Source organism: Chenopodium album, chromosome 9 (assembly GCF_948465745.1).
Source record: "Chenopodium album chromosome 9, dcCheAlbu1.1, whole genome shotgun sequence".
Lineage (NCBI taxonomy): Eukaryota > Viridiplantae > Streptophyta > Magnoliopsida > Caryophyllales > Amaranthaceae > Chenopodium > Chenopodium album.
The window spans coordinates 71920794-71935174 of NC_137842.1; the positions used below are offsets into that span (position 1 = coordinate 71920794).

Below are 14381 nucleotides of genomic sequence, written 5' to 3' on the forward strand. Positions count from 1 at the left end.
TGTGTATGAATTAAAAAACATGGATGCATTAAAGAAATTAAAGTTTTGGTTTTGGGGGGCCACTAAAAAGAGGAGAAATTTTGAAAATTCAGCTAAAACTTAATTGATTTCCGGCCTACAACTTGCACATACATGAAGGGACAAAAATAGCCTCTCTACTATTTGTATATGGGACACTCCCACTGTCCCACAGGTCACAGTATTACAAATTTACAATAAGTTGGGTTGGTCTTTCAAAAAAGAAGCCAAGATATTTTCATATTCATAATAAGAATAAGGGTAATATACTTAATGAACTCATGACATCGTACTAGCACACAGCTAGTATAAAGAGATTTTTTTAAGTTTTAAAAGTGATTTTATGTTCTCGTGTATGGATCACTAACAAAAAAAAAAAAAACCTTATTTGTTACGGGTAAAAATGGACGCGATAATATGGCCACGCAACTTTGATGATAGAATTATAAGATGTACTTAATTACTTATTCTTCAAAAATTTAAATAATACGAAGTAATATATAATACTGTAATATATATGCTGAGAAAGTGAGAAACTTAAGAATCGTATAGAGTATAATGCAAGGTTAAAAGAGTGTGTAATATTAGTACCTTATGATAATATCCTTTTCATTTAAATAATAACTATCAATCTCAATAAATCCAAACACGTTACACCTCAACTTTCTTTGATTCACATCATATTGACCTGTACTAGTCAACGATTTTCCAATTAATTTTTGTGGCTGATTTATCTTCCAAGTCATTCACTGTACTTCTATTGCAAAATAAATTGTACGTAGTGTAAGTTTAGATATGTTATGGGCTACGTCCTTTTACTATCAAACTAATTATTGGAGGCATGCAGTTAAGTTTTGAAAAATATAAAAATAATTACTAAGGACAACAATCTAATTCGGCAATTTAATTAGAGTGACATCATATCAACAATCTATTGTATGTTAATACTTAATACTATTATTATAAGATTTGTAATGTATATATAAAATGATAAAATTGTGTCGTTGTAGTGGCATCTTTAATATGGGATACGTAACAAAGTAAATTTTTCGTCAACTACGTATAAGATATGATTAGATTAGTATACATGGAATTGTGGTATGTATTAATTATCAAATAAAATCAGTGTATATTGACCATTGAAAATATTGGCTCAACAGCTATCTTCCCTTGACCTGTATACGCAAAGCATGTTATTAGATTCACGTGGTATATTAGGCTACTTGCTAATAATACTTACTTCATTCGTATATTATATTATATTATACAGTATTGCATTCCACTACTCCGTAATATCTGATTTTAGAAGGTTCAGAAACTGATAGCAAGTTGATATGAGATCAAACTTCGTTTATATTATTATTGTCCGTTTAAAAAATAATTTGGAAACTATTATTGGTCAACTTTGCATAGCTAGTTTACATTACATTATTATATATTAGAAGGTTCGGAAATTAGTAAGTTGACGTGAGATTAAGTTTTGCTTACATTGTCATTCTTCTTATCTTATTGTCCATAGTCTATCTAAACTCGTGGTTCTAAAAAAAAATGATTCAGAAATTATTCTTGGTCAACTTTGAATAACTAGGTTTAGGATATATTTTGTATAAGATTATCGTTGATATCTGTACCTATCTATCAATAGTCGTTCGAATAAAACTTGGGTCGAAACTTATACTCAATCATTTGTCATATTGGTATAAAAAGACGTAATCAAGTTCTATGGAAAGTTCTGTACTTGTACAAGAACTAGTGGATAGGGCATCCATCAACCGCGATGCCCTTAGCTGTAGGACATGCTGCTAGATTGCAGTGCTCGCCGTTAGTACCCCACCAGGTCAAGTTGTTATCCTCCATAACAAGTGCTAAGTACAACAAAACTCCCATGAATGCAACCCCAGCATCCAAGGCTGCTGAAAGAATATAATTGTACCTTTGCCACCAAAGTTTCCTGTAACGAAAAATGAACAAATTGAAAATGGTTCCAACTACAATCCAGGCATTGTAGTTGAGAGTTGTTGCTGGTGGCATAGAAGATGTCGCGCTAAAAAGTATAGGCAGATTGATCAATAGAATCCATGATTGCTTAGGGAACGCCTTGTGTAGGAGCCAAACTATGATTGGTCCTAGTGCACCTCCAAGAAAGAACCAATTTAAGGCTTTGTAAGGTCCAAGATCTCCAAATATCCTTTTAGGACCTGCTAAACCCCATATAACAGAAGCATCAAAAAATACGCGGTCACCAGGGCATGTCCAAGGACTGTTAGGTGGAAGCAGATTGTCCTGGCATATATTGTGTATCGAGTTGAGTAACCACCATGCCACTGCAATGTTGATTGTACCAGCAAGAATGGTTCCTATGAGCTGCAAGATCATGTAAAAAGGGCTAAAATTATGAGATATGGCATATTCTGTATATAAAACAGGCCTAAAATCACTTGTTTTGACTCTCAGTAATCTGACTTTGTTAAATACATGTAAACTGCTGCAATGCCCTGATTCAACAATTACTGAGTAAGAGTTATACCTGAACCAAAAACATCGATCTAGGCGGGATCTTCAGGTAGTGTCCTAGCTTAAAATCACCGAGGAAAGATATAGCTTGTGACATGCTCATATAACCATAAACTTTGAAACACACATTGGCAATTGGTTTTCCTGGTAATATAATTCCCATAATGTACTCTGTAACAATATTCAGTCCTGGTTCCTGCACATAGAACGAACATGAAGCCGAGTTATAGTTAAGTTTTTGTAAGCATTGATTTCATATTACTTCTTGAAACTTCTTTCAATAATAGCAGGTATTAGTTCTTTTTGTAATTTCAAGTACTCCATAGTTCTTTATGATCATTTCTTTTAAATTTCGGTCACTAATTTAACTTACCATGTTTGTTGTCGCGGTTATGATGCTGATAGGAAGGGTGAAAATGAATGCCAAGCCACAGGCAAAGAGGAGAGCCCACCAAGGAATTTGAACTTGATCTTTTAAAAAGATTGAGAGAATAAAAGAGATTGCTACTGTTAACCCAAGAAGAAGATAAAACCAACTTGATGGTACATCTTTATACTTCTTCATTAGTCTGGTATGGATATCTTCCTTGCTTGTATACGATGCACGATATCTTTCGAGTATTTCCCTGTTAGTTGAACATGTTACTACATTTAGCCTAATGAGCAATTAAACAGGAATAGAAGTTCAAGTAAATAAGTGACATTACCTTCCATAGAAGACGGCGACATGAGTAATAGTGGCAGCTATAGCAGCGAATCCAAAGGCATAAGTACTAAATGCAAAGAACACACTCATATGAATTTGTCCTTGTTTCTGATACTCTGTTAGATCTAGTTCAAATTTATCATTGACAATACTTGAAATGTTGTAGGGTTGGCCTTGAGCTGTGAATAAATGTGAAGAGAAAATGGGAAATTTTCGAGCACCATACAAATCAAATCCCCAATATGCTATAGGAATGAAGATATATACTATCATAACATAGCCTGCGCACACATTTGCAATGGCAAAGAATGGGGTGATAAGAGGGCTGCCTAAGTAGGATGCCACGGCAGACCAGTCTAGTGTAACGGCCCCTAGACCGAGGCCTTTCATCCCTGAGCCTAGTTGTTGTGCTGTGACTGATTTTGAAAATACCCAGCAGACCCATGATACACTTGTAAGTGTTGAGAACAGGTAACCAGGAACTGCATACCACAAAAAGCTGCATAATAGCGCGATCATAAAAAACTTTGACCTTGATATGCGCCTCTCATCCTTGTCATCCTTCTCATGCAAGGCCCTGCATCAAATAAATTAGATGTTATGGCCTATGTTGGTTCTATGCGCGTTCTCTGCTAGTGTCCATACGTACATCTGCACGACTTAAGCCCATTCGATAGTAATTAATCATGTAACATACAAAAACTCTCCATATGCAAGTAAATTTGTTGCCTCAAATTATTTGCAACAATTTGATAAGTGTGAGTAGAAAATGTCTAATCGTTTTAAATAATATGAAACAGAGTTAGTATTTACCTAAATAGAGAGACTTGCACAAGAGTGCTAGGCCACCACATATGGGCGGGCTCGACTACGTATTTCCTTATTAAACCTGCCCAACCATATCCTAATACCTGATGAAACACATGAACCTTAGATTATTTAATCAAGTACTAGAAATAAAATATAGAATAACTTAGGAAAAATGATTTAATAAATACCTGAGTAGTGATAATAAGAATCCAACCAGCTAAAAATGATATATTCCGAATGTAAAAGGCCTTAATAATATCAACTATTAAGACAGCATAAGCTGAAGCACTTCTAGCATTAGCAAATATGGTTATAAGTACATGTTCCTTGACATTAAATGGGCCGGGGTTAAGTGAAAATGTTCGGGCCCCAAACCCGGGGATACGAAACTCGGTCCGAGGGAGGACATGGGCCATGAACTGACCAATGGGTAGAGCAGCTACTTGGACTGTGATTTGGGTTATAACCAGGGGTTCAGTCCTGTATGAAAAGAACTGGTTTAAAAATGAGAGGACTGCACAAGAAATGAGGCCCAAGAACCACATTCGGAAGGTCCATACCGGTAGGGTCGGGTCATCGGTGTTGGTGACCGTTAACCGGACCTCTTCGATTGGGGAAATGTAGTCATCATTGATATCCGGGTTGGGTTTTTCTGGGTCGGGTTGGCGGGTTTGGGTTGTGGGTTGGAGTTCTAAGGAACCCATGGAAGGAAATTAAAGTGACTTTGATAAGAATAATGGAAAGGGGTGTTGATGTTTGCTTGGCACAATGGAAGGACAGTTTTTATAAAGCTAAGGGATATGATTTGATTTTGGACTCTTGTAAGGACACCCATGGTGTATGATGTATTACAACAACTAAATCCGAATTCAACCCTACTAAACTTGCCATATCAGTATCTTGTATTATCACAGTATGAATGTAATCTACTACTATGAGAACAGCCTTAACAATGTGTCCCTCTTTGCAAGCTCTTCTTCACCTTCCATTAATTAAGAATCAAAACTATCACTATATGCACCAATACTTCACCACCTTTCAATCTCGGATCGAGCTGTTTCCAGCTTTCCATCACTTCATTAGACAGTTAAGACATAAGACTCATCCCTACCAATCTATCATCATCAATGTGAAATCCAAGAACAATTAGGTGATAAGTCTAACTTTAAGTCCAGAATTGATATGTTAAAATCATGGCTTGACTATAATTTTGTCAATTTGTCATATGTCCAAGCCCCACGTTGTACTATCTGTTATGTAGCTAAACAATCTTGACTGAATTGGTCATTTTATTTGCAGCGAAGGAAGTGGTTTACCCGATCTTCAGCCCGAAATCTACAGGTATCTAAGCAAGCAATAGCTCATCTGGTACAGTGCAGTCAGACCTCTATAGGCATGTATACAATGCACCTAATAGGCAATATGTGTCATTTAATTCGAGTTGTGATCACAATTACAAATTTGAAGTTTCACATCTATGATCTATCTAAATGACTTTAGAGTATTAACGAGTAAAAATTTACAAAAAAGGTTCAGGTCAAAATCAGAATCACCAATGCTTAGAAAATTGAAAATTTAGCTTACATTGATGTCTTTGCAAGACTGTAATATTCCTAAAATAAAGGCAAAAATATTACAGTCTAGCAGCATCTGTTACAGTCACACACTGAAGACATAACTGAATAAGATTGATCATCAGCTTGCCATTTTGACCCAAACAAAATCGATACTCATATATATTGCATCGGAAGAATAATCTGCTCCCTATTACTATATGCTAAAGCACGTATTGATCCTTAAGCATGCTGTCTATCCCACTGTGATTCTTCAGCTTTTCACAAGCAGCGTCTATGATTGTAGGAAATTATATACACGGCTCATTAGATAATTAATCGATATGCTGCTCAGTCACATCACTGGCCAGAAAGCAGCATTATATCAGCAGAGAGCAACCTGCACTCTCAAATAGTCAACCTTAACTATACTCATCTTCCGTACCATAGAGTGAAATGCAGATTATTGCCTCCATTCTTGCAAATCTTTCAAAACTATATAAATACTGTAGAATTTTAATCAAGTGAAGAAATATTAGAATATTATTATTTAATCAGTACCATTGTCCATAAACTTGTTTGACTTGGTTTTTAGCCTGGCCTAATTTACAAGTGAAACGAAAATACCCACATAATGGACTCAACTTCAAATTAATAAGCCTGTTATCTTAAGATGTTCTGTAATAAGGAATACCCCGCCCCCTGAATTACCTCTCTAGGAAGAACAGTTCCCTGACTTAAGAATCAAAGGCCAAAGGATTAAACCGAGCAGTACAACTCTTTAAAGGTTAACTAGTTCAGGCAGACTCCCTATGACGCATTCTAGAAGGACTCTGACCTCAGTGAATTTCTAAATCACCCTTACCATTTTCCATGGATATCATACATTCATACCTTGTGTATACAAACGATGATAATTACTAAATGAAAAATACGTTGTGTATAAACATGTTCAAAGGAGAAGACTAACCCTGTATTCTTGTAATCACATAGTATGGCAACATCATTTCAGGCTTTTGGCACTAGAATTTTCAGCTTCTTATAGCCTTGTTGAACCTATCCAACTCTTCCGAATCTGCACCATAAATTGATTTGATTGTGTCCTTACAAAAACTGCCACAAGTTGACCAGAAAAGGCGAATTCAAGTTAATTTACTTAAACTAATGCAATAATAACAAGATAAGAAAAGAACCAGTAGAAGACCTGCAAGCTTCCTTGTTGAATTTCCTCTCGGTAATTCCATACAGATTCTGGAAGACTTCTGGCTCCACACGGCAGAAATACGGCCGGTCTGAAAATTTCTTCAATAAGCTTGAGGGTTTGAATTATAGCCAAACTTCATAACCAAATAATCTTAATACAAGTATGACTGAAAGGTGCCTCACCTTCATAAATAGAGCATGACCTCGTGCTCTTATCAAAGTGGATGCACCATCCATCTGTACCTACCAAGCTTTTATAAAGCTGTACACAAACATTTGGCAAATATATAATCAAGCAAGCTAAAGATAAGGAAAAATCACAGTAACAAATTGCATAAAATTGTACTGCATCATTATAAAGTACTCTATCTCATTAGCCATTAAATTCCTTCTCTTTCTAAGTAACTCGGATTCTTCATTTCATCTCTCTATCAGCTCCTTAACAGTTCTAGTATGGATTCGTTTGGCCAAAAATCATGAACTATTTTTCAATGAACAAGTTGGTGCTAATTGTGTTGTTTACAGTGACAAGTTAATGTCAATAGCACTAGCTTTTCTATAATTCTAGTACTAGCTTGCCTATAATTCTAGTTACCAAGTGTAATTTTGCCTTTCTTTTCTCGGTAGCTTTTCTTGTTATAAACCAAACAATGGAAAACCAATTTGCAATTACGTTTCCACTTGAATATTTCCACAAAGAATCATTTCTAGTCGAAAATGTTTTCCATCAAATCAAACGAAACCTTAGCTTAGTCAAGGTGAGACTTCCATGAACCCAAAAAACTAACATAATCCCACTAATATGAATTCTTTTGCTCATTATAAATGACCACTTGTTAAATGTATGATTTCAAGTTTCTCTCTTGATATAATTTCATCCAACATTTAAGAATAACTTTCTCCTGGTTTCCTCAACTCAATTTTACTACTAAATTGAACTCATAAATAGCAAAATTTGCACCAAAATTTGAAGAAAAAACAACTCAATTCCACCCAAATTTACCACCAAAATAATCATTCTTCTGCAATCTTGAAAATTCCCACAAAATATAATTCATACTAAAATTTGCAATCTAGGAAATAAATGCACAACATAAACATGAACAAGATTAATCAAATAAAGTAGTAATTGAGAAATTAGTGATAATAACCTCAATATCAGAAGGGTTCTCAAAAATTTCTTCAGGGGTGACAAAACTGGGACCCTTAGAAAGCTTACAGCAGGCCCCACATTGTTTAACACACTGCCACAAAGGCTCCTTCTTCTTCTTATCTCCAAACCCACCATTTTTTTGTTTCTTATTTTCTCTCTCCAACACTTTTACTGTTTTGCCCTTGTTATTGCCATTGCCATTGGAGCTTGTTCTTCCCTTTGCGTTGCATGACACTGCACTCAGGAATGTTATACTGCTTGCCCCAATTATGGATTGTGACATTACTTTAGAATTTCTTTTTGAAATTCAGAAAAGGGTTGGGATTTTGGTGTTGCAAAATTTGGATTAGAAATTTTTGAGAGGATGAAGTTGTTGATTTTGATGAGATGATAGAATGTTGTGAGAAACCCTGTAATTTGTGAATATGGACTGAGAGCCTAGGTTTTTATGTGTTAGAAGAAGGTTTTTATTTTGGGCCAAGCGTTCAAAAAAAAAAAAAAAAACTCGGGTGACAATCGAATTGTTTGGTTTGTTTGTGTCAGATTAGAGGTTATAATTGAATCACTCGTTAACTATTGTGATTATATATCTAATACATCAATATTAGATTTATTGAATTTTGTGTTATATTCTATTGATTTAGTTTTACCCTGTCGTGCAATTTTTAGAGTAGAGTTTGGGTTGAGAATAAAGGATACTGGTACACGTACAATTTAGTCTTACCAAGTTTAGATGAAACACATATTTACAATTTTTGTTTTACATTAATAATATTTTTAAAAGTAGGTCAACTCAATACTAATCTAACTCATTTGTAAACTCGTATACAAATATCAAGCTAACTTATTCTTTCGAATGATGAACATATTACGAGTAGGAGTAGTACTCAATGTAAAGGAATCGCAACTTTACAATCAAATTGGTAAAGATAACATAATGAGGCTTGACACACGAAAGATGTTTAACATTTGCAATCAAATCCGCTACTTGATTAGCGTAAAGCATAAGGTAATGTAAACACTACCCACTATATCTTTTGGGCCTATGGGTTTGGAGAAAATCCAAGCTCATCTCACTCGGGTTTACTTAGTGGGTAGTCCAAAATTAAACCAGAAATAGTCATGCGCACGTCACGTGCTTTCATGAAGCCGCCATTTTCAGAGAAAGAACAGAGGAATTGCTTCTCCCCTCTTCTCTCTCTCCTCATTTCTCCCTAAAATGGATTTCGAAGCAAATTATGAAATCGATCGAACTGCAGATTATATCCATTCTCATAATTTCACTAGAGTTGCACTTCAGGTTCATCTTTTCATCTTTTTTCCAATTTAATTTTGTTCTTCTTAATTTTTGCTTGTTCAAATTTCAGCTCAATTAAGTAAGAAAATCACTGCCCCCCACCCCCATTTGCTGTTCTTATCATGCTTTAATCCCAATTTATAATCTTTAATTATATAAAGTTTCAAGTTTGGATTTTTTTGTATTTTTAGTAGAATTGCCCTAGTGTTTCTTGAACTTAATTGGGTTTCATGAATTGAATTAAGATACCCATTTTTAGTTTTATGTAAATTTTCACTAATGTTTATGTATAATGGTTTTTAATTTGAGGAGGGGTGATTTGAAGACTAGGGTTTATTTGGGTTTTGTTTGAATTGAATTTATACTTATTATAAAAGCAAAATTATTTGTGAACTTATTTGTGGATGGATATGAACTACCAGTTTCCTGATGAATTGTTGAAAGATTCGATCAGAGTTGTGAGAGAGCTTCGAGAAAAGCTTCGAGCACTTCGAAAATGTGATGAGGATGATAGAGGTGGAACCCTTGTTGAGGGAAAGCAGGATGTGGGCTTATATGTTATGGCTGATACAGCTTATGGTAGCTGTTGTGTTGATGAGGTTGGGGCGGCTCACATCAATGCCGAATGTATTGTACATTATGGACATACTTGTTTGAGCCCGTAAGTTATTATTTATAGCTTTGGTATTGTTGTGCTTGTGTTTTTGTGAACTTATGGAAAATTTAATTGAATTCTTAGTCTATGGTTGAGAACGGAAGGGTATAGCTGAATTGCATAGAATTGTTGTGTGCGTGCTCATGTGTGCTTCAATGGTATGGCATAGGTATTTGGCCGTTGCATAGTTATTAATAGTTAGTTTGAAACAATAATTTTTCGGTTATTGATATTAACCTTCTATAGTCTGAACTATAACTTATCCTCTAATATACTCTTTCGGTGTCTAATTTGACATTACTATTAGACTCCATTGTCTTAAATCTTAATACAGGAATTTGCACTTGTATTTGAATATAGCCTGGGCATGCATGGTTTGGTACTTCGGTGTTAAGTGTTAAGACTGTTAACTATTGTAGTGAATGGGAAAGTAAGGAGGGATTGTGTAGGAAAGTGATAGGTTTGTTATTAATATCTTAGGGAACTCTTTTCAAATTGGCCTATAATTGTACTAGTATAGTACTTCGAATGTGAGTGTGTTACTGTGTACATCGTGTCCCATCTATTCATAGCATGTTTGAGATGCAACTGTAGAGTAATCAAGTAATTGATGCTGTTTCTTTTTTAAGTATGTTGTCATGTTTCCACATATTGCCATTTCCTGTGCTTATCTGGCAAAGTTTTCATGCATATAGATTGCCCCTTGTTGCTATTTAGCTTTTAGTGCTGGCTTACTGCAGGACATCAACTCTTCCAGCATTTTTTGTATTTGGAAAGGCGTCTATAAATATTTCTGACTGTGCACAGAAGATCTGCTCTTTTGCTTCAAGTTGCAACAAGCCTGTTCTGGTACGAGAACAAACTCATTAGATAATGTTCTTGATATCAATTGTGCTTTTTGTTTTCTTCGCTATATTTCTTTATTCATTCATTCTGTACTAAACATGCAAAATATTGTTTCATATGTATCACCTTTACATACCTCTCAAATTTGATTATTAGTCTATTGTCTCCGCTTATGTTTGCTTAGGTTCTCTTAGGACTGGAATATACATATGCAATACATGATCTGAAGGGGGCATTGGAAGATGAAGCATTAAAATTGTCAACATCTTCATCCAAGTTAGATATTAATTGTGCTAGTGTTCTGTCTTCGACTGTTGCTCCACCCACAGGACAGATGACATCTAATGGACAAGCTGGAACTGTTGATAACCTTTCTAGTTTCCCTGAAGCTGGTGATGCTGAAGTTCATACATCTTACAGCATCAGTGGTCTCACTTGGAATATTCTACATGGTCAACGAATTGAGGATTACTTGGTTTTTTGGATTGGACCTGATAATTCAGCATTTGCAAATGTAGTGCTGACTCTCAATGCATGTGAAATTGGTATGGCTCTTTTATGAAACTCGTGTTGCTGTTATTGCCTCCAATTACGTTTTTCTGAGACTTGCTTTTGTGTAATATAAAAGTATTTGTTTTTGTTCCAGTGAGATATGATCCTGCAGAGAAGTCCCTAATAACAGATGTATCCCAAATAACAAGGATTCTACAACGTAGGTAATATATAAGTAAACCTTCATCTTGTTATATATGTTGAACATGATCTTCTCTGTCCTGTAAGTCATTCCTTTCCCTAAGTTTGGTGATGCAAGGGTTTCTGTGCAGTTTGACGATATGAACTTATAATGTGCTTTCAGATACTACTTGGTGGAGAAGGCAAAGGATGCTGGTATTGTTGGAATTTTGGTTGGAACCCTTGGTGTAGGTACACTTCGTTCGTTGACTGGCGATATGACACTAGAATTTTCTTAGCTATCAATTGGCAATGTTTATTTTACCTTAGTTCTCTGGATTCTATAGAACTTTCTCTGAATGCTGTTGAAGTGTTGATGCTCTTATTCTGGGTGCAGCCGGTTATCTTCACATGATTCATCAAATGAAAGATTTGGTCACAAAAGCTGGGAAGAAGGCCTATACGATTGTTGTAGGGAGGCCAAACCCAGCAAAGCTTGCCAACTTCCCCGAGGTTGATGATTTCACACATATTTAAGTTTTTTTTTATTTTGTGTTATCTGACTTCTGATTATTAGACCTGTAATAGATCCCTTTTTGGTCGGCAGTGTGATGTTTTTGTTTATGTTTCTTGCGCACAAACTGCACTTTTGGATAGCAAAGAGTTCCTAGCTCCAATCATCACTCCGTTTGAGGCGATGCTTGCTTTTAAAAGGTGCTGCTTTTTGAAGATTATTTATTTTAAGATAGTTCATGACTATGCTCAGCTTTTCTACAGATTTGTGCATTCTTACGCATATGTACATCTTTTACATGTAAAATCTTGCAGTTTTTATTTATTCAGGGGAGAGAGAGAGAGGGGGGGGGGGGATTGTACATTTGATACATGTTCGCAGTTTTTACCTCTTCAGGAGGTCTGCGCGGAGAAAGGGGGGGGGGGGGGGGCAGATATCATGTAATCACTATGTTTGCCTTTACAATTTGATCTGCAGACTTGTGCATATGCATATGAAGTATTATTCCTTTCATTTTTTTTTAACAAGCAGTTGGCCTTAATACTATCTAGGGGATTGGTAATTTTGGTATCCCTTTAGGTTCACATTCAGTATAACATGATCTTGATGTATTGGGCTATTTGGATTGATTTTTGACAGTTACCCAGACATTGCTAATTTCTAACAGTACCTTGTTGACCTATCCTCACATGGATACTTTTAAAGCATTAAGGGATGTGTGTCAGATCTACCATCTTGCGTTTGGTTGACTTTCTTGTTCCACCCTTGTACATGTAACATGCAGAATCAGTAGTTTTTAATCATGTCAATGATCTGAATTTTAGTCTTTCTTTATCAATTCTCGTCTTCTCGAAATGAGTATAGATGGACAATAAGTGGCTTAGTGAGTACTTCTAGATTCAACCAAACAAATTTTCCTGTCTCAAGTTAACTTGGACAGAGTATATATTATCTTAATATGTGTAGTGTGTGCTATTCTTCAGAGGTAGCCAGTGGACCGGGGCATACACGATGGAGTTCAGGGATTTGATGAATATGCCATCATGCGGAGTTGAAGTTGGCACGGATGAACCACGGTTTTCATTCATTTTAGGTAGATATGTTGAGGATGTTAATCATGAAGGTAAGTTACATAAATGTTATCAGGCTATCAGCTAGTATTTCGTACTCTGTAATTTGCTTTTGTAGACAAATAAAAGCTCAGATAGTTGATGCCCTTAAAATTCTTGATACACTTTTTTTTGGTAATTGGATATTTTTGTGTTTTTTTTTTTTCAGAGATTCCTGATGACAGTGAAGGCCTTGCCTTGGCAGTATCAACAGAAAAGGCCCTCCAGCTTCGGGACAAAGATGTCAATGCCCTTGCCAACATTGATCCAAAATCTGGGGCAGAATTTTTGGCAATGCGATCATACCAAGGCCTGGATATACACCATGATGGCTCAATGCCGAAGCCTATTGTTATTGGTAGAACAGGGAGAGCAGCAGGTTACGAAACTGAGAAGAGCCAGTGAACAAATCACTCATGAGATGTATAAGTATTAATTAGGCTTGATTTTTGATATTCTGACTGGAAGGAATGTTCACTTTTGATTTTACATTGAGTAACCCAGCGATTTTGTAGCCATTATACCGAGTAAAGTATAAAACGAGCCCCTAACGTGTGGACATAGTAGCAAAAAGACTCCTCTTAATTTCAAAAGTGGCAAAAAAAAAAAAAAAAAAAAAAAAAAAACCTCTGCTGCCTCAATTTCACTTTTCTTGTAGCATCATTAGGGATTAGGGAAATAAATAAATGTTTACTTAAAACCGTCCATAATCACACTACCATCACTCACTCTCTAACACCACCCCTCTTACCACCACTGTCACACCACTGCTATTAGTACCACCACCGCTTCTGCCTCCATTGTCCCACCTCCACCTTCTGTTACAACCAGAGATTGCTTTGTAAATAATCTAACAACAATATACTCATATAATTATAAGCAATATTAAAATAACATGAATATCAAACAATTGTCATGAATTCCCGCACTTTTTTAAAAAAACTGGATAAAAAAAAATTGGTTAATTATGGATGGAAAAAAGATGGAAAATCTTCTATTATGGAAAGAATAATGATATCCGATTTAACAATATTTAATTATATGTGTAACTACAAACTCATAAAGAGCAATATTTACACATTATTTGTATATTTAAGGCAACTCTTGAATCTCAATTTTAGACATTTACCTACAATTTTTCAAAACTAGGTTACCTGAATTTTATTTTATTTTTTATTTTTTTTGCTTTTGCTAAGGCTATATCCAAAAATAAATAAAAATATTAAGGTTTTTTAAAAAACAAAAACAAAAACTCAATAAAGTGTGGGAAATTTTTTAAATTGCAGTTATCTCGTTCGGCTGAGGTAGGGCCCCAGAAGTTCCTAGGAGCT

General features: G+C 35.4%; 2 protein-coding genes across 3 annotated transcripts; one reads left to right on the forward strand and one right to left on the reverse strand.

The window, feature by feature from the left end:
- Positions 1-1479: 1479 nt before the first annotated feature.
- Positions 1480-6704, reverse strand: LOC145559184 (oligopeptide transporter 4-like). Of its 2 annotated transcripts, none has more exons than XM_081620614.1 (6): positions 4237-6107; positions 4052-4149; positions 3240-3815; positions 2906-3158; positions 2546-2728; positions 1480-2382 (listed from the first exon to the last, which is right to left on the reverse strand). In XM_081620614.1, exons 1-6 carry the CDS (start codon positions 4750-4752, stop codon positions 1768-1770), a joined length of 2241 nt encoding a protein of 746 aa, XP_081476740.1. In that variant the 5' UTR covers positions 4753-6107; the 3' UTR covers positions 1480-1767. The 2 variants fall into 2 exon arrangements, with proteins under 2 accessions (XP_081476740.1, XP_081476741.1); XM_081620615.1 differs by lacking the exon at positions 4237-6107 and adding an exon at positions 6572-6704 and having other exon boundaries at positions 1485-2382.
- Positions 6705-9113: 2409 nt separating this feature from the next.
- Positions 9114-13568, forward strand: LOC145560484 (uncharacterized). Its single transcript, XM_081621740.1, has 10 exons — positions 9114-9257; positions 9677-9915; positions 10650-10758; positions 10940-11300; positions 11402-11471; positions 11612-11679; positions 11825-11940; positions 12035-12141; positions 12925-13064; positions 13220-13568. The coding sequence occupies exons 1-10, from the start codon at positions 9177-9179 to the stop codon at positions 13453-13455; spliced, it is 1527 nt and encodes a 508-aa protein (XP_081477866.1). The 5' UTR covers positions 9114-9176; the 3' UTR covers positions 13456-13568.
- The last annotated feature ends 813 nt before the right edge of the window (positions 13569-14381 follow it).

Bases quoted from the DNA above. Each gene is read 5' to 3' on its own strand.
- LOC145560484 (XM_081621740.1), top strand. From the start codon at position 9,177: ATGGATTTCGAAGCAAATTATGAAATCGATCGAACTGCAGATTATATC. The intron at 9,258-9,676 runs GTTCATCTTTTC...ATGAACTACCAG, and splicing joins TCACTAGAGTTGCACTTCAG to TTTCCTGATGAATTGTTGAA. The intron at 13,065-13,219 runs GTAAGTTACATA...TTTTTTTTTCAG, and splicing joins TGAGGATGTTAATCATGAAG to AGATTCCTGATGACAGTGAA.
- LOC145559184 (XM_081620614.1), bottom strand. From the start codon at position 4,752: ATGGGTTCCTTAGAACTCCAACCCACAACCCAAACCCGCCAACCCGAC. The intron at 3,816-4,051 runs GTAAATACTAAC...TATTTGATGCAG, and splicing joins GTGCAAGTCTCTCTATTTAG to GGCCTTGCATGAGAAGGATG. The intron at 2,383-2,545 runs GTATAACTCTTA...ATGATCTTGCAG, and splicing joins GATCGATGTTTTTGGTTCAG to CTCATAGGAACCATTCTTGC.